This window comes from Sinocyclocheilus anshuiensis, unplaced genomic scaffold (genome assembly GCF_001515605.1).
Source record: "Sinocyclocheilus anshuiensis isolate Anshui unplaced genomic scaffold, SAMN03320099.WGS_v1.1 scaffold1719, whole genome shotgun sequence".
Classification (NCBI taxonomy): domain Eukaryota; kingdom Metazoa; phylum Chordata; class Actinopteri; order Cypriniformes; family Cyprinidae; genus Sinocyclocheilus; species Sinocyclocheilus anshuiensis.
Window position 1 is genome coordinate 387,965 of NW_015551147.1, and position 18,772 is coordinate 406,736.

The 18,772-nt window shown below is 35.6% G+C and overlaps 1 protein-coding gene and 1 pseudogene across 1 annotated transcript; both read right to left on the bottom strand.

Annotated features, from left to right (window-relative positions):
• Window positions 1–2,293: 2,293 nt before the first annotated feature.
• On the bottom strand, window positions 2,294–7,029 carry LOC107663269 (cytosolic phospholipase A2 zeta-like; annotated as a pseudogene).
• Window positions 7,030–9,907: 2,878 nt separating this feature from the next.
• LOC107663270 (cytosolic phospholipase A2 zeta) lies at window positions 9,908–18,512 on the bottom strand. The gene is given in 19 exon segments (XM_074186914.1): window positions 9,908–10,137; window positions 10,499–10,687; window positions 10,770–10,937; window positions 11,047–11,220; window positions 13,151–13,375; window positions 13,573–13,690; window positions 13,795–14,017; window positions 14,147–14,283; window positions 14,690–14,828; window positions 15,062–15,096; window positions 15,180–15,293; window positions 15,410–15,558; window positions 15,923–15,977; window positions 16,098–16,140; window positions 16,286–16,326; window positions 16,493–16,624; window positions 17,154–17,290; window positions 17,471–17,543; window positions 18,471–18,512. Coding segments are annotated over 19 exon segments (2,391 nt in total). The 5' UTR covers window positions 18,480–18,512.
• Window positions 18,513–18,772: the final 260 nt, after the last annotated feature.

The window sequence follows — 18,772 nt, forward strand, 5'->3', positions numbered from 1 at the left end:
AAAAAAAAAATCTCATGGCTTCTGTTTAGATTTTTTTGTTTTGTTTTTGTCCTCTGTTGTTTGTTGAAACAAACTTTGTCTTCCATATTGTTTTCTTTAATTTAATCTTTTTAGCATTAAAAATTCATTTTACTAAGCTTACAGTCTCATAGCTCAGTTAGATTACAGCTTTAGTGTTTGTTTAGAAAGCATAATATTAAACACATCACAACACTCCTGTAATATTTGTGTTGCAATATTTCCCAGACATCTGTGGTGGATTTTTAAATGAAAGTCTTAAAAAAAACATTTTTTTTTTTAATATTCTCTTTTATCTAAAAATAGCTCAGCTCTAGTTGTGAAATCATGCGAGTTACATCATGACCATGATGAAAAGTCATATTTACACCCTGCATTGTCAGTCTGACTTTACATGAGGTCAAAATTATTTTCTCTTTGGCCTCTTTTCCCAAAAGGCATTGCTGCAACAGTCATGCTCAGTCAGAGAATACATCTCTCAGCATAAGTCAGAATATGCGTAATGGAAACCAAATGACTCAACAGCTTTTAGCCAGTGTCCATATTTCATTTGGCAATGTGAAAAATTAAGTTATACTGCTGGTGTTTGAGAAAGTGCATTGCCTGTTGTGAGCACAATTTCAGCTTGGTCTTTCAAATCCAAAGGGCACAATTAAGCCTAAAAAAATTATGAATAATGTAATCTAAGAAATTTAAATACAGGTCGATATATTGTCTACGGTTCAAACTGGGGAAAAATACTTAGTAAAATAGCAGTTCTAGAGTTCACTGATATTTGGAAACAAAAAAAAACAAAAAAATTCTCACGTCTATGTTTATGGAATTTCAAGAACTTGTGTCACCCAGGGCAAATCAATCAAAACTGTACACACAGGTGCTGCTTTGCACTTGCTTTTCCCCTTGGTGATTAATAAAACATGTCTTTTTAGTATCTGTTAACACAGTCATACTAGCCCCGAGGTATTGTGAATCAATGTCACTCCTGTTGAGCAACTCATGACAGGTAACAGCAGTGTCCTGAGAGACACCCATTATTCCAGTCAGAATCAAAACAGAGGAGTGAGGTGGGGGTCCATCTAGTGGGCAAAAGTGTAAGCAAGCATAGAATGAACCTTAGACCAGTGTTCTGCTGTTCTGTGTTCAGTTACATCAGCTTCCACTACTGTTTAAAAGTTTGGGGTCAGTAAGAAATTTTTTCCATAGAAATTCATACATTTTTCAGTAAGGATGCATTAAATTGATCTTATGTGAGAGTAAAGACATTTATAATCTTACAAAAGATTTCTATTTCAGATCATCCTGAAACATGCATCTTTGGTTTGCATTAAAAATTATGCAGCGTGCAGCTGTTTACAAAAATTAATAATAAGAAATGTTTCTTGAGCACCAAATCAGAGTGATTTCTGAAGGATCATGTAACACTGAAGACTCTACTGAAAATGCAGCTTTGCCATCACAGAAATATTAATATTTCACATCATTAATGTTTTTACATACTGATGAAATAAATGCAGCCTTGGTGAGCAAAAAATAAATAAATAAAATCTTACCAACCCAAACTTTTGAATAGTAGTGTCCTGACATAAGTGTAACATGTTTAACATGTTAAACGCTTTGAGTTGAATAATACCTGCTCAAATAATTTTGTGAAATGTATATAATAATAAATCACCAATAAAAAAATTGACATTTTCATCACTCACTAATCTTAATGTTTTTGCAAACCTTATTTTTTCCATGGAACATGTTCATTACCATACAATGTCGTTAACTAGGTGACCAATGAGTTTCAAGCTCCAAAATTGATGGGAAAAAACACCAAAAAAGTTGCTATATATGTGAGAAAAGAACAAGATGTGCCAGCATTTATTTGTTTAAAAAAAAAAAGAAACCTGCCACAGCTCTCAAATATTATTTACCTTTGTGTTTATTCAAATAAGGTACATCAAGATTACCATAGGGAGAAGGATTTTGGTGAATACTTTTGTGAATTAAAATTTTGGGCTGTCCTTTAGACAAAGCTATCATGACTTCAGAACACTTGGAAAAGGGCATGTGTGGCATTATTTGGACTACTGTAATGGACTTTTTATGATGCTTTCATTGTTAAAAAAAGATTATTATAACACCCTCTGATCTACAAAAACAAGGAAAATCACATAGTTTTGGAACAATATAAGGGTGACGAATTATGACATTTTTGGGTGAACTATCCCTTTAAATCACTCTCCAGTTGCTCCTGCTGTCAGCCTTAACTTCCGTTGTCAACATCAAATCAGAATTTTGACGGCTTTGTAGCAGGAATTCTCTCCATGTTTCTCTTAAGCGCTTTGTTCAGTGTGTTTAAAATGGCATCTTTGTTATTCAGAATGTTGTAGGTGGTGAGGTTGCTCAGCTTCTGGAAATCCTCAGGTTTGTATGTAAGGTTGAGAGTGGAAAATGGACTTGACAAACTGGTGAAGTCAATATCAAAATCTCCTTCCTTCATCTCTGCCTTACCCTCTCTCTTCACTCCTGCCACACAAACAAACACAATTGCTTTTAGTTGATATAAAAAATGTAATTGATAGAGTTGTGGTATTCTATGCCAGACTCAAGTGCAATTATGAATTAACTGAATGCCTTTTTTGTTCATATGATGAAAATCAGTGGGGTCCAATTATGTTTGAGATCCCACTGACAATAACTGCATGGACAAAAACAGATGAAACATTCTTCAAATTATCTAAATTATGGTAGAATGTCCATTTTTGAGTGAACTACTGCTAAAAATTATGGTAATAGTTAAGGTTACAGTTGGCGGTACTCACCAGGAGACTTGAACTGCCTAAATGAGACATTGAACAAGGGAAAGTGAAGCACTATGGGAACATCTGGATTCTCTTTATCTTCAAACACATAAACTTCCCAAATCGGCTCAGACTCCAACTTTTTATAATCGATCTTTGGAAATGAAATCTTGCGATCAGCGCAGTACTCCTGAGTTTGCTTTATGACCTATAGACACACACAGAAACAACAGAATCTTATTTTCTTCAAGATCATTCTCCTCATAATCTGCTATGTCTTTGTTGTTTCCCTCACCTTGAAGTGGTCCGGGTCCCAAGCGTAGTTCAGAGACAGAATGACGTCCACGCATCTGTTAGAGTGTAACACAGGAGGGAATCCTGACTTCAGGACAAAAGCAGTGTCCACTAGGCCAAGTGTGGCGTCTGCTGGTGTCAGGGAGTTTGGGAAGGCGTCTGGATGTGTGTCTGCAGAAAGTCCACTTTATAATTTATAATTTCTCAGTTTAATCAAACTGAATCAAATGGGGAATAGGACTAATTAGGCTGTACTCGACAACATAAATGATGCTCTGACCTTTCAATGTGGTGAAGTCACAGTTCTCACTGTAGTTCCTGTGCAGGTGGAAGCCTCTAAGGAAGTTGAACACTTGGCTGATAATGGAGCGGCTGGTCAGAAAGACGCTTAGCTTTTTTGCCAAGTCAGTCTTCAGGCTGTCCTGAAGTGGATCCGACGTTGATGGTTTGTCATCTGTGTCTACAGATAAGCCATTGTACCCCTAAAAGGTACCATTTTTGCACATTTTTTCTTCTTATTCAGAGTGTGAGTCTGAATAAGGAACTAGGTTCTTTTTGCTCATTAATAAAGCTAAAAGGCAACCAAACTTTTGAGAAGCTACACAGGGACTTTTACTCACCGTTATTGCTTTCCTTTTACCTGTGTGGTTCACTTCTTCCCCAGTTTTGCTGGCCCAGGATCACTCCTGTGAAGCGACTCCAAAGCTAAGTCAGGCTCAGAGAAAAAACACTGCTCCATATATCTGCAAACACAACACATTTTGAATACAACCAATCACTATCTCTAACTTTGAACTGTTAACCATTAATTAAAGCTGCAGTCGGTAAGTTTTGCCTCTTTGTCGCCATCTCTGTTTGAAAACCTGCAATAGCAGCTGTGTGCGGAATTATCTTCCTTGCATGGGTTGTGAGTCGGCACGGCTCCAGCGCGGATGAATCTAATGTTTTGAGGAGTATGTGTGGCAGTCAGTAGCCGCACAGGTGTGGATATTTACTGTACTTCGCAATCACAGATTCTAGCCTACGTCTTGGAATATATGACCCAAATAAGAATTTTCACTGTATATTGTCATCTGAATAAACACATAGTCCTTTCTGGATTACAATCCGCCATCGAAATTATACATTTAATTATTCTAGCGGCTGTGAGAAAAGGCTATAAATGATCTGCCACCTGCAGGATCCTCACATGCGATAGCCTACTAGCCGGGACAACTTCTTTATGTTTACAGACGTGACTTGATGACGCAGCAGCATGCTCAAATTTCCCGCGAAAACCTACCCATACCACTCAAATTAGAAAACATTATTATAAGCTAACCATTGTGAATCAGGCTAAAGTAAGACGATAGTTTTGAACACTGCCTGGGTTATGTACTTGCTCAAATATTGATTTCGATTCATTTTTAACCAAAACAAATTACGGACTGCAGCTTTAACCTTTGGAGTATTTATGTGTATTTATCCAATAAAGAGTATGTTCCAGATTCAGGGGGTGTCTTGATCATGTGGCCGAGGTAATATCAAAGACTATAGAATACCTTGGTAATATTCACTCCCAAAGTTCTGTGCAAGTATGAAGGCACCATACTTGATAAATCCAACCTTATATGGGGTGAACTCACACCATTCTAAAGAAGAGAACAAAGAGAAACATACATACATAGGCACTTTTTGTTGCTCTCAATATATATAATTGATCTGGTGGGGAACAAACATAATTAACTTGTAGGATAGGAAGCATCAAGCTAATTAAACCAGCCAAAGTGAATTAAAATCCATTCTTACCAGTCTCTGTGGTACATCCTGTCTTACTATTTTTTCATGTTGAGAGCTGTGTAGATGGGAAGAGGGTTCTGGCCCTTTGATAGTGCCATCTGCTGGTCAGATAGTGTACCCATTTCTTTCTGAGGAAGAAAATAATTTATGCATTTTTTTCTAAACTTCTAATGGCAGCCATTTATTTACATTTTTATGCTAAAAATGTATTTTGTTTCTGTGAAATCAATGGCATTCAGGTACCTTTTCCTTGAATTAGGTATTCTATAGCCAGTCCCCACATGTCAATGAGAGATAGGAGTAGTCCTTCTTTCGCTCTCTCTTCCATCTTCTCTTTGCAGTGCTGGAGCTGCTCGAGGGGAAAATACTGAACACACTTTTAGAGATCTCCTTCTTTACAGACTCCATAACTCCATTTAGGTCATTGTTTGACCAGTTAGCATCACCATAAAGAGAAGCCGTAGTCCTATGAGACAATGATGAAAGTCTGATGTTTAATGACTTGATCTCCAATGTAAAATCTGAGTTTTGGTTTTGAAGCAAAGCCTGATGAAGCACTGATTTAGAAATAGACAGGCCTGTAGTGCTCCTTATACTCACCAGGTGGAGCCAGAAACCCCTGTGATGTAGCTGATTGTATCAAGAAGCTGGAGTTTCTGCAGAGCTCTTAGGCCTCCAAATGTGCCAGTCTTTGCTCACTGAAAATTGAGTGGGTTTTTTTGTGTTTGTTTAACAAATATTTCCAAGTCAGTTTTTTTTATGGAAACCTGAACTTGCCCTGCTAAATATTCTAACACTGTATGTGTAAAATATACTGTACAGTCATAAAAATGTTGTGAGATTTATCAAATGAAAGAAGCATATACAAGTTTTTACTTAAGAAAATATGTACATCTATTAATTATTTTAAAATGTGTAAGTAGGTTTAGCTGCATCTGAGCTTATACTGAAATATAATGTTAGGTGAATATCAATAAAATACCACAATCCTTTGTAATCTGTTCTTTTTAATGTATCAAAACTCTTACCATCAGCACTCCATTAGAGGAGTTACGGTTCAGGATTCTCAGAGCTTGAAAAAGAAAAGGATTATTAGTTTAAATAATGACAGATTAGTTCAGACTGATGTAATGGTGATGATCTTTTTTAATAAGGAGGAAGAGGACAATTGCTAAATAATGTGCACTACATGGTTAATAACACCACCATTATTGTTTTCAATTGATAATATTTTCACTCACCTCACGGTTATTTTAAACTCCACCCACAGCTCACTCTTTTTCTGGAAAATAAGTACATCATAATCAGACTGATGGATAGGACCATACCAGTCAACATTTGTAATGCTTGACCTTCTACCTGATCATCTAAAATTAAGCATTTTGTTTGCTTTTGTCCAGGTGTGAGGTTATTGATGTCGAATAGGATGGTGGAGAAGTAGTCAACTTTCGTTAACTTGTCAGCATCAAATATGTGGAATTCCAGAATGTTCTGAGGAGACGAGAACAAAGTGGCGAGTTTATTTTAGCTCAAAAGCTCTCACTTTCTCTTACTCTACACTGGTTTGCAAAATAGAATTTTGACCTTCTCCACCTTTTTCCTATGCCCTATGCTTTGCATGAATTATGTGCATAACTTCTGTTAAACTGTTAACAATCAGCGAATTACTGCACTGTGAATGCAGTAATAAGCAATTTAAAAAACTGGGTGCAATGAAGTGTCATTATTCTATTCATTCATTACTTTTTACCAGGGCAATGGAACAAATTTAGCCATTGGCTGACAATTTAGCAAATTTCTTGGGATATTTTGGGGATCAAAGTTAGATTACATAATTATACTAATTACTCGTATAGAATTACTTTGCTGTTTTTCCAGCATTTCACTTTTAGTGACATCCACCAGCATGTCATTCATCACTTGTTATTCAAGAACAATGTGGGTGGAGAATCACTTCATGCTGTCAGCTGAGATTGAAAGGGCAAGGCACAGTGGCAACAAAACCTTTCAGTCATGAAAACCTCAGTAGTGTCAGTTTTCTTGCAACTGTCTGAGCAGATTTGCTCACCTTGACTCCACTGTGAACTCTGAAATGAAACGTTTCATTCCATTTTGGTGCATTACTGTTTTTCACAGTCTTGGTGCGATGGCAGTATTATGTGTTTGTGTGCCTTTGCTGAATTTGATTTACTGCATACTCTGCAGAACTCTTTCTGTGAAACACAATGAAATGAAACTGGTTTAGACAGACGTAGCAGTATTTTCATCTGAATTTGTAACAGCAACATATGAAGATGTAAATTGGCATGGAACATGTGAATTCAAGTGAACTCTCCAGGCTATACTAAAATGTAAACATCTTTGAAAATAACTAAATACATTTATTTGATATATTTCACTGTATTGTTTTTCATATAAATTGCATTCATTAACATAAGAAAAAGTGTTAAATTTAACTTCAAATATTTTGCTCTTGCTTTTTTAAATCACAAATTCTCAAATTGATTCAGAAATTAAACTAAAAATGATCTGTTTTATAAAGTGTCCAAATAAATTGCCAAACGCAAATATTTTCTTCTTTCCAAAAAGGAGCTCAATAGGTTAACACATTAAGGTAAAAAAAGAGAGAGATTAATTATTTCTCTAACAATCAAAAAACGAAATCTTTCCAAGTACTCCCAAGAACTTGCTTTCCTGAATCCTGATTGGGAATCCCTGTCATAACGGATCCTTGATCAAGCTCCTAAAGCTTGTTCACAAAGCTGCTATTTGTGGTTTTAAACTAAAATAGCAATGCTACAAAACAAGTAGGTTAATTCATCAGAGTCAAGTGTCTGTGAGCTAAGGTACCTACAGCATTGTTGTTTTCTCCTCAGCAGGCCCTACAGTGAAATCTCAAAAAGATGAAATGAAGATCTCACTAGTCAAAGTGAAATATGATACAGAAAACCTGAGAGACTTGTTTATCTCCAGCCCTTTGCACCCTGATAAAATATTTGATGGTGTTTTGTGTTTAAAATGTTTAGGGTGGAATAAAAAATTCTCCTCCCTCTGTTTGCAATCATCCTCCATCTCTATATTAATATATTGATGTTATTATATATGTGTGTGTGTGTTTGTGTGTGTGTGTGTGTGTGTGTGTGTGTGTGTGTGTGTGTGTGTGAGTGGGTGGGTGTTTATGTCTCTGGAGGGCTTGCTCTAGAATCACTGTAAATGTAATCAACATTGTCAGATTTGCCAGTTTAAATAACTGACTGATGAAGGAAACATGCAAAAGAAAACATAAAAAAGAAAACATAAAATATCATATTGCAAATGCAATTTAGTTGGTATTATTAGAAAACACACTTATCTTAGTGTGGGAGTGCATGGAAGTATGTGTGTGTACTGTGTACAGGTTTTGTTTATATTTGTGAGGGTCTATAACATTTTTAGACATCTTTTTGGTCTTATAACATGTATAAGATGTGCAACATGTCAAAACTGACTTCTAAAGTGTTCCACATTATTTGAAAGGCTCATAAATCAGCCACTGTTTTCAGGGTGAATTTTGCTTTAAAGGGATGGTTCACCCCAAAATGAAAATTCTGTCATTCCAAACTAGTATGCTGTTTTCTTCTGTGAAACACAAAAAGATAATTTAAGAAATATATTTTATCCCCCCAATAAAATGGAAATCAAAATTATTCAGAATATCCTCTTTTGTGTTCTTCAGAAAAAAAAAGAAAGTGGTACAGGTTTGGAATGACATGAAAGTGAGTAAATGATGACAGAATTTTCATTTATTTCGTTTAACATCTTTGAGACCTATGCACCTATAAGCTGTCCCCACTAATACTGTGATACGAAAGTAAGTGTGTTTGTCTGTCTGTGTGTGTGTGTGTGTGTTTTCGGCGGAGAAACTTTTAAAATCTTCTTTGGATTTCGAGATCATTCAACTCCCTATCATTAAACTCCACAAGAATGCTCTCAAGAATGTTTTCAGTAGTGTGGTTTGTTTGTATAGTCGATTTGTTCATGCCCTTGCAAAGCCTGCTTTTAATCCAGGGAAGATTCTAGAGTGCTATAGTGAAACTAGTTATGTCATAGATGTGAAGTGCATAGATATGGCACACCCCAAGGACACTCTATAGGGGAACAATAGGGAATAAGCTTCAGTTTAAGTAAATTAGTCACATTGGCCCGAATTACCTGCTATGTGTTTTATGTGTGGAACACCACTCATAATATGTGTGTCTACTACCTGATCACAGAGAAACACAGCTAAAAAAAAAAGGGTGCATTATCGTCTCTCAATTTAAATGAGTCATATTGGCCAGAAGAGACTGCCATGTATTGGAATACAAAGTCTGTGCTTAATTAGCTAATCAGAAATAATTTTGCACACTAGTGATGTCTGCAAATAAATGCCAAAGCAGTGGTCTTAACCTACTTATACTGTTTTTGTTGTTAAAAATTGCTGCCTAAACATTAAAAAAAATCACAAAAAAAGCCTAGTGCCAACATTACAACCAACAAAGTTACAAAAACCAAGTTTATTGCACTTTTTTGAACACTTTTAATTTAGTTACTGATGAAGAACAGCAAGTTGAAATGACAAAAATGATTGTGACAAGTTAAAAGGACAGAAACAAAGATGCTGTTTTAAAAAAGTAGTGATTGTCAACTTTTAAAAATAAATAATGTGAAGCCAATATTGATTAGTATATCATAGCAAACTTGTTAATTTAATAATATGACAAAATTATTGTTATATATTAAATATGTTAATGTAGAAAAATATTATTTTAATTTAAATTGTATTTTGATCAAATAAATCTTGACAGTTCCTGGTCACCCTCACTTTTATTGTTAAGAATAGATTATTGCATTAACCCTCTCTGATTTACAGAAAAAAAGGAAATTACACAGTTTTGGAACAATATGAGGGTGATGAATGATGACATTTCTGGGTGAAGTCAAATATATACAAAAATCACTCTCCAGTTGCTCCTGTAACTTCTCATCTCAATATCAAATCAGAATTTTTACACCTTTGTAGCAGGAATTCTCTCCATGTTTCTCTTAAGCGCTTTGTTCAGTGTGTTTAAAATGATGTCTTTGTTGTTCAGAATGTTGTAGGTGGTGAGGTTGCTCAGCTTCTGGAAATCCTCAGGGTGATACGTAAGGTTGTGAGTGGCGAATGGACAGAACATACTAGTGAAGTCAATATCAAAATCTCCTTCCTTCATCTCTGACTTACCCTCTCTCTTCACTCCTACCACACAAACAAACACAATTAGTTCATACACTTTGTAATCTATTATCTTCATGCAAAGGTTGAATCTCTATCTAAGATTCTTAAAGGAATAGTTCAACCAAAAATGAAAATCATTTGCCATCATTCATCCACACTTATTATGTCATTCAAAATCTGTATGACTTTCTTTCTTCTGCAGATCACAGAAGATGAAAGTGCCTCTGTTTTTTGTTCATACAATGAAAGTCAATAGGGATCCACTTTACTATAATTGCATGGACAAAGCAGTTGGAATATTTTTCAAATGATCTACTTTTTGGTGAGTAGATGATGCTAGAATTTTAATTTTGGGGTGAACTATCCCTTTAATAACACTCACCAGGAGACTTGAACTGCTTGAATGAGATATTGACCAAGGGAAAGTGAATCACTATGGGAGCATCTGGATTCTCTTTATCTTCAAACACATACATTTCCCTAATCGGCTCAGACTCCAACTTTTTGTAGTCAATCTTTGGAAATGGAATCTTGCGATCAGTGCAGTACTCCTGAGTTTGCTTTATGACCTATAGACAAATACAGAAACAACAAAATTACATTTCATCCCATTCTCCTCATAATCTGCCATGTCTTTGTGGTCTCCCTCAACTTGAAGTGGTCCGGGTCCCAAGCGTAGTTCAGAGACAGAATGACGTCTGCGCGTCTGTTAGAGCGTAACACAGGAGGGAATCCTGACTTCAGGACAAAAGCAGTGTCCACTAGGCCAAGTGTGGCGTCTGCTGGTGTCAGGGAGTTTGGGAAGGCGTCTGGATGTGTGTCTGCAGAAAGTCCACTTTATAATTTATCATTTCTCAGTTTGATCAAACTGAATCAAAAGGGGAATCGCACTAATTAGGCTGTACTCGACAACATAAATGATGTTCTGACCTTTCCATGTGGTGAAGTTACAGTTCTCACTGTAGTTCCTGTGCAGGTGGAAGCCTCTAAGGAAGTTGAATACTTGACTGATAATGGGGCGGCTGGTCAGAAAGTTGCTCAGCTTTTTTGCCAAATTAGTCATAGGGCTGACCTGAAGTGTGTCCGACGTTGATGGTTTGTCATCTTTGTCTACAGATAAGGGAGGAGAAAATGTTTTCATTGTTTGCATATAGATTAAACAAATTCAAACATAAAACAGAATATTTGCCATCACAAAATTGTAATCACAGCCATCACAGCTGGTAATGTATTTACTCAGTCTGAGTAGTTTTTAATTTTGGGGGGAAAAAAATGTGGTAGCACTTTAGTATAGGGACCAAATCTCACTATTAACTAGTTGCTTATTAGCATGTCTATTATTAACATATTGGCTGTTTATTAGTACTAATAAAGCACATATTCTTCATGACTATATTCTACATCCCTAATCCTACCAAATACCTAAACCTAACAACTACCTTACTAACTATTAATAAGCAGCTAATTAGGAGTTTATTGAGGCAAAATCGTAGCTAATTGTTTATTAATGGCGAAAATAAAGTGTGACCAAAAATGTTCAGAAAAAACTTTAACTTGCTGATTAGTATCTTAGAGTTAGTAATAATGGTTTTAGACACTTGATTGCATGTTTTATTATTTATTTATTTTATTTATTTCTACTGTCTTTGAAATATGGTTAAAGTGTAATGCCAAATGCATTGTATGGATTAAGTAAAAATTTTGTACATTTAAATTATATTAAATGTAATATCAAATAACACACCACATTTAAAATAATCAAGTACTTTACATGTGCTTGTTAGTCAACACATCAAAACAGTTGTACTTATTTAAAGCACGACAAAAGAATAAAACATATTGATTTAAAATGTTAAACATATCATTTGAGATCATTACAAATTAAGTAAAAAAGTAATTAAAGTGTACTCGCTTTAAGTACACTTAAGTGGACTTTTATTTCATTAAAGGGGTCATATGATGCGATTTCAATTTTTCCTTTCTCTTTGAAGTGTTACAAGCTCTTGGTGCATAGGAGTTTGGGAAGGCGTCTGGATGTGTGTCTGCAGAAAGTCCACTTTATAATTTATCATTTCTCAGTTTGATCAAACTGAATCAAAAGGGGAATCGCACTAATTAGGCTGTACTCGACAACATAAATGATGTTCTGACCTTTCCATGTGGTGAAGTCACAGTTCTCACTGTAGTTCCTGTGCAGGTGGAAGCCTCTAAGGAAGTTGAATACTTGACTGATAATGGGGCGGCTGGTCAGAAAGTTGCTCAGCTTTTTTGCCAAATTAGTCATAGGGCTGACCTGAAGTGTGTCCGACGTTGATGGTTTGTCATCTTTGTCTACAGATAAGGGAGGAGAAAATGTTTTCATTGTTTGCATATAGATTAAACAAATTCAAACATAAAACAGAATATTTGCCATCACAAAATTGTAATCACAGCCATCACAGCTGGTAATGTATTTACTCAGTCTGAGTAGTTTTTAATTTTGGGGGGAAAAAAATGTGGTAGCACTTTAGTATAGGGACCAAATCTCACTATTAACTAGTTGCTTATTAGCATGTCTATTATTAACATATTGGCTGTTTATTAGTTTTCATGTTTTTGTCTCGTCGCTCCGGCCGGACAGGGCATCACAGTATGGTAAGGGGCGTAACATTTCCGTCACACGCTTGAGGTATTCGGCCAATCACAACGCACTGGATAGCTGGCCAATCAGAACACACCTCGCTTTTCAGACCGATGAGCTTTGTAAAAATCGTACAGTATGTACAGTATGTGGAAAATATCACTTTAAACTGCATAAACACATTTCATTACACCAAATACACAAAATAATGTTCTTTTTAGCAAAAACATATGACCCCTTTAATGTTATGTTATCTGCAAGTATAGATTTTTTTTATCTAAAGCAGTGCATATTCAATACAATTTAGTATACTGCTTCTTCACAAGGGTACTCAAGGGCAACCAAACTTTTGAGAAGCTGCACAGGGATTATTTGCTCAGGTGGTCTTACTCATTGTCCCTGCCTTCTTTTTACCTGTCTGATTCACTTCTTCCCCAACTTTGCTGGCCCAGGATGGAATCACTCCAGTGACAGCACTCCAAAGCTGATTTACTTATTTACCCAATAGAGAGTAAATTCCAGATTCAGGGAGTTTCTTGATCATGTGGCCGAGGTAATATTCACTCCCAAAGTTCTGTGCAAGTATGAAGGCACCATATTTGGTAAATCCAACCTCATATGGGGTGAACTCACACCATTCTGAATGAGAAAAGAACAAAGAGAAACATGGACAACATATCTACAGTAAATACTTCTAATTGCTCTTAATACAAAAAAAATTGATCTGTTAAGGAATAAACATAATTAACTTATTAAACATAATGGACCCTTATGTTGTAGGATAGGAAGCATCAAGCAAATTAAACCAGCCAAAGTAAATTAAAATCCATTCTTACCAGTCTCTATGGTACATCCTGTCTTGCCATTCCTCATGTTGAGAGCTGTGTAGATGGGAAGAGGGTTCTGGCCCTTTGATAGTGCCATCTGCTGGTCAGATAGTGTACCCATTTCTTTCTGAGGAACAAAAAAATTTCTGAAGTTTTTGATGGAGAAATGTAATTGCATTTATTTTTGCTTAAAATGTATTTTGCCTCTGTGATATCAAGGGTGTTTAGTACCTTCCCTTGGATGAGGTATTCTATAGCCAGACCCCACATATCGACAAGAGATACTTGGTGTCCTTCTTTCTCTCTCTCTTCCATCTTCTCTTTGTAGTGCCGTAGCTGCTCAATGGAAAATATACTAAACACGCTTTTTGAAATCTCCTTTTTTACAGACTCCAAAACCACATTTAGGTCATTGTTTGGCCAGTTAGCATCACCATAAAGAGAAGCCATAGTCCTATGAGACAATTAAAGAAAGTTTGATGTTTAATGACATGATCTCCAATAAAATTTGAGTTTTGAAGCAAAACCAACTGAGAACCACTATTTTAGAGTTGAACAGGCCTGTAGTGCTCCTTATACTCACCAGGTGGAGCCAGAAATCCCTGTGATGTAGCTGACTGTATCAAGAAGCTGGAGTTTCTGAAGAGCTCTTAGGCCTCCGAATGTGCCAGTCATTGCTCTGGTCCCGCCGCCAGAACACACAACAGCCACCAATGGGACCTGAACAGTCACGTCAGTCTTATAAATATATATATAAGCTTCCAGTTATTTTTAGCTGTACAACCCGTTAAATTGGTTGATATTGCAAACTGGTATTTCTTATTTTAATGTATTGTTGTAATTATAAACTATTTGTATAGCAAATAGTTTTGCCGTTTCTTGTGCTTTTGTTATTTTTCTACCTAATGTATTGGAATTCTCGCGCATTCACAGAAAATAGCATATATCTGTGATGCATAAATTAAATTATTAATAAAGAAATACATTCATTAATTAAATTACAATTATTATATCAATTAAATTAAAATTGATGGGAACAATAGTAAAACTGCATGTCAGGTGACTCTGCCAGGAAGTGTGTGTCTGTTGAATGTGTTTATACTCAAGTTTGTGTTTGTTTTCTTGCCTTGCTGGGTTCAGGTGCAGAGCTGAGATTCAAAGCTTTCTGAAGAGCTTGTGACACAACTTTTCGTCTTTTGACCAGAAAATTATTTTCTTCCATTGAAATATCAAAATCCAGACGCACATCCAACTTTTCATCAGAGCTTCAGAACACACACACACACACACACACACACACACGATTATTCTGAGAGATGAAAGGAATCAGACTGAAACCAGTTGAGGAAATGTTGGTGGTTTACAGTGCTTTGTCTCATTTAACTATAATCAATTACACAGTTAAAATCATTCAGGTTTGGTTTATGGGTTACATGCCAAAGCACTTTCTTTAAACTGTTCCTGAACTAATTAGAGATAAGCCATTCAAATTATTTACCGGCCCTCTGTGCTTAGTTGCAGATCCACTTCATCCTAAAAGAGTTGCAGTTATTTAGCTGTTCTTTTTGAAACATTGAAAAAATACATGTCTTCCAATTGAGTTTACCAGTACCCACCTTTCCAATGGGCATGGTGAGTTTAATCTGCTGTTTGGCTGGTAATGGTTTCATATGGACCGATGACAGAATGTCTGCAATATTTGGATTTATCCCGTCCACTTCTTCCCCAGCCTGGACAAACAACAAACATGCAAACGCATAAACAAGCATTATACACTCTCTGTTAGTGATATACATGCTTGATAAATTGATTTGGTAATAAATCACCAGTTTAATCAATGACACACTTTTGGTGGGATGAGACTAAACTCAGTCTCCAGGTCTCGGTTGATGTAGTAGCGAATGGTCTGTGTGCAGCTGGGGTTTTCCTCAGAGCCTGGGATCAAACAGTCTTCCTTATAAGCGCCTTGCAGTTTTAACATCATGTCCTTCTCCACTGAGGTAAACAGAGGAAAATTTCACATCATTTTGGCACTGTTCTTAATGCAGCACCATAAAAATGAACAATGTCATATTTATAAAACCTAAAACTTTTATTTTTATTGTAGAATTTGACTGTTAATTATGCTTATGGAATAGAATTATCACTTAAAATACAATTTTTACAAATACAATTTTCTCAAGCTTTCAGTGGCTATTATACAGCCTCATATACAGTGGGTACGGAAAGTATTCAGACCCCCTTCGGGGGTCTGAATACTTTCCATACCCACTGTATATTTAAATATCTGATTGAGGTTTGTTCAAAGTAGAGATGTATGGATCTAAACCCAGAAATAACCCAGTGTTCTTCTATTTACTATTAGACCGTAGACGTTTTTCCACCTTCACATCCAGTGCACAGAATGGACCTGCCTAAAAATGAGCAGGAAAATTCAGAGTGCTACTTAGTTCAACAAAGATTTCCAAAGCACAGTTATGTTTTATGCGCTGCTGAAGTATGTGTAAAATATACAGTCATAAGAATGTTCTTACCATCAGCACTCCATTAGAGAAGTATGGTTCAGGCTTCTCAGAGCTTGAAAAAGAAAACGAACGGATAAAATGACAGATTAGTTCAGACTGATGTAATAGAGGTGATTTTTTTCATAAAGAGGAAGAAGACAATTACTATGTGGTTAATGACACTATTATTGTTTTCGATCATTAACATTCTCATTCACCTCACAGTCACCTCAAACTCCACCCACAGCTCACTCTTTTTCTGGAAAAAAGTGCATGACAATCAAAAAGACGGATGGGACTAAATCTATTTGTAATGCTTTTCTTTCATACACTGATTTAAAGTAATGGACACAGAATACTTCCACTTCAAAGACTTTGTAAAAATAAAATAAATTGATAGTTTCATCATCAAATGATATACCTACCTTATCATCTGTAATGAAGCATTTTGTTTGCTTTTGTCCAAGTGTGAGGTTATTGATGTCGAATAGGATGGTGGAGAAGTAGTCATCTTTCGTTAACTTGTCAGCATCAAATATGTGGAATTCCAACATGTTCTGAGGAGACGAGAACAAAGTGGTGAGTTTATTTGAGCTCAAAAGCTCTCTCTCTTGCTCTACACTAGAGGATTCAAATATAATGTCAAAATTCTGCTTTGCAAACCCATCATATCACATGTATCACAACTAAGCATTTTTACTCAAGTTCATATAGTATTAATTACTTTAGAAAAGCAAAACTACTAAATAGAATCATTCTAGAATTCTGGTTTATAATACATGGCAGCAGTTCTGATAAAGCCATTGGGGGGAATATTTTGGGGATATAGATTAAGTAATTTTTCTTATTTATATAGAATTACTTTGCTGTTATACCAGCATTTGACTGTTATTGACGTCACCAGCATGTCATTCATCACTTTTTATTCAAGAACAATGTGGGTGGAGAATGCTGTCAGCTGAGATTGAAAGGGCAAGGCACATTCACAACAAAATGTTTTGTTAAGAAAACCCTAATTAATAAACGCAAGCAATAATTTCCCTCTAAAAGAGTTTTCTTGCAAGTGTCCAAATCTGATTTGCTCACCTTGACTCCACTGTGAACTCTGAAATTAAATGTTTCATTCCAATTTGGTGCATTACTGTTTTTCACTGTCTTTGTGCGATGGCAGCAAGCGCAGGCCGAGGGTAACTTTAAGACAACGTAGCAGTCACATTTAGAAACTGAGAGAGAGCAAAGTCTGAGCTACACTAAGCACTTGTTAGATGAAGTATGTAGTATGCAGTAAATCAAAGTCAGCAAAGGCAAACAAACACATAATACACCCAGAACACCTGATTTGAAGGATTTTTCATCAATATTTCACAACAAGTCACAAGGTTTTTGAGAGCTGATGGACTCACAAAGATCATACGACTGATTTAATTTTCCCCGCTGCACTGTGACACTGAGGTTCCAGTACGGCATGAACTCTTTCTGTGAAACACAATGAAATTAAACTGGTTTAGACAGACGTAGCAGTATTTTCATCTGAATTTGTAACAGCAACATATATACTTTATGTTAGCTTATATGGAATATGTGAATTCATTTCACTCATTTGAAGTGAACTCTTCAGGCTGTACTTACTACAGTATACGACAAGTCACAAGGTTTTTGAGAGCTGATGGACTCACAAAGATCATACGACTGATTTAATTTTCCCCGCTGCATTGTGACACTGAGGTTCCAGTACGGCATGAACTCTTTCTGTGAAACACAATGAAATTAAACTGGTTTAGACAGACGTAGCAGTATTTTCATCTGAATTTGTAACAGCAACATATATACTTTATGTTAGCTTATATGGAATATGTGAATTCATTTCACTCATTTGAAGTGAACTCTTCAGGCTGTACTTACTACAGTATACTATCACTGAAAAGAAAATATAGTGTAGAAACAATTTTTTACTGAAATTGCTGGTAAATTTCATAAATAAATATTAAAAAGACAGAAAGTAACATTAAATTAAAAGTGAAGTTTGAAGGGGAAAAACTGAAATCTTTAAAAAGTACCCCAATAAACTATGCATTTCAGTGTATTGTTTTTCATTATCATGTATTCAGTAAACAATATAACATTGTTGATAATGTCATTCATTTTTGCACTTAATTTTTCATTTAAATGTTGCAGTTTTGTATTGCTATTGTTGTTATTACAATTACACAAAAATAACTTTTAATTATCTTAGCAAGGCAAGCAAATTAGTCTTGTCAGAAAAAGGTTTAAATTTTACTTAAAATGTTCTACTTTTCATTCTCATCCAAATAATTTTGAGTAAACATAAAAATATTTGTTTTACAAAAGTATTCAAATGAATTGCCAAATTCATCCGAGTCAAGTATCTGTGAGCTAATGTACCTTCAGCATTGTTGTCTTCTCCTCAGCAGGCCTACAGTGAAGTCTCAAAATCAAAAGATGAAATGAAGATCTCTCTAGTCTCACAACTGAAATATAACACAGAAAACCTGAGAGACTTGTTTATCTCCAGTCCTTCGCACCCTGATAAAATATTTGATAGTGTTTTATTGTTTAAAGTGTTGAGGGTGGGATAAAAAAAATTCTCCTCCCTCTGTTTGCAATCATCCTCCATCTCTATAATATAGTGTTAATATGCTGAACTTAAAAAAATAGCTAAAAATATATTTGAAAAGATAAGTTAT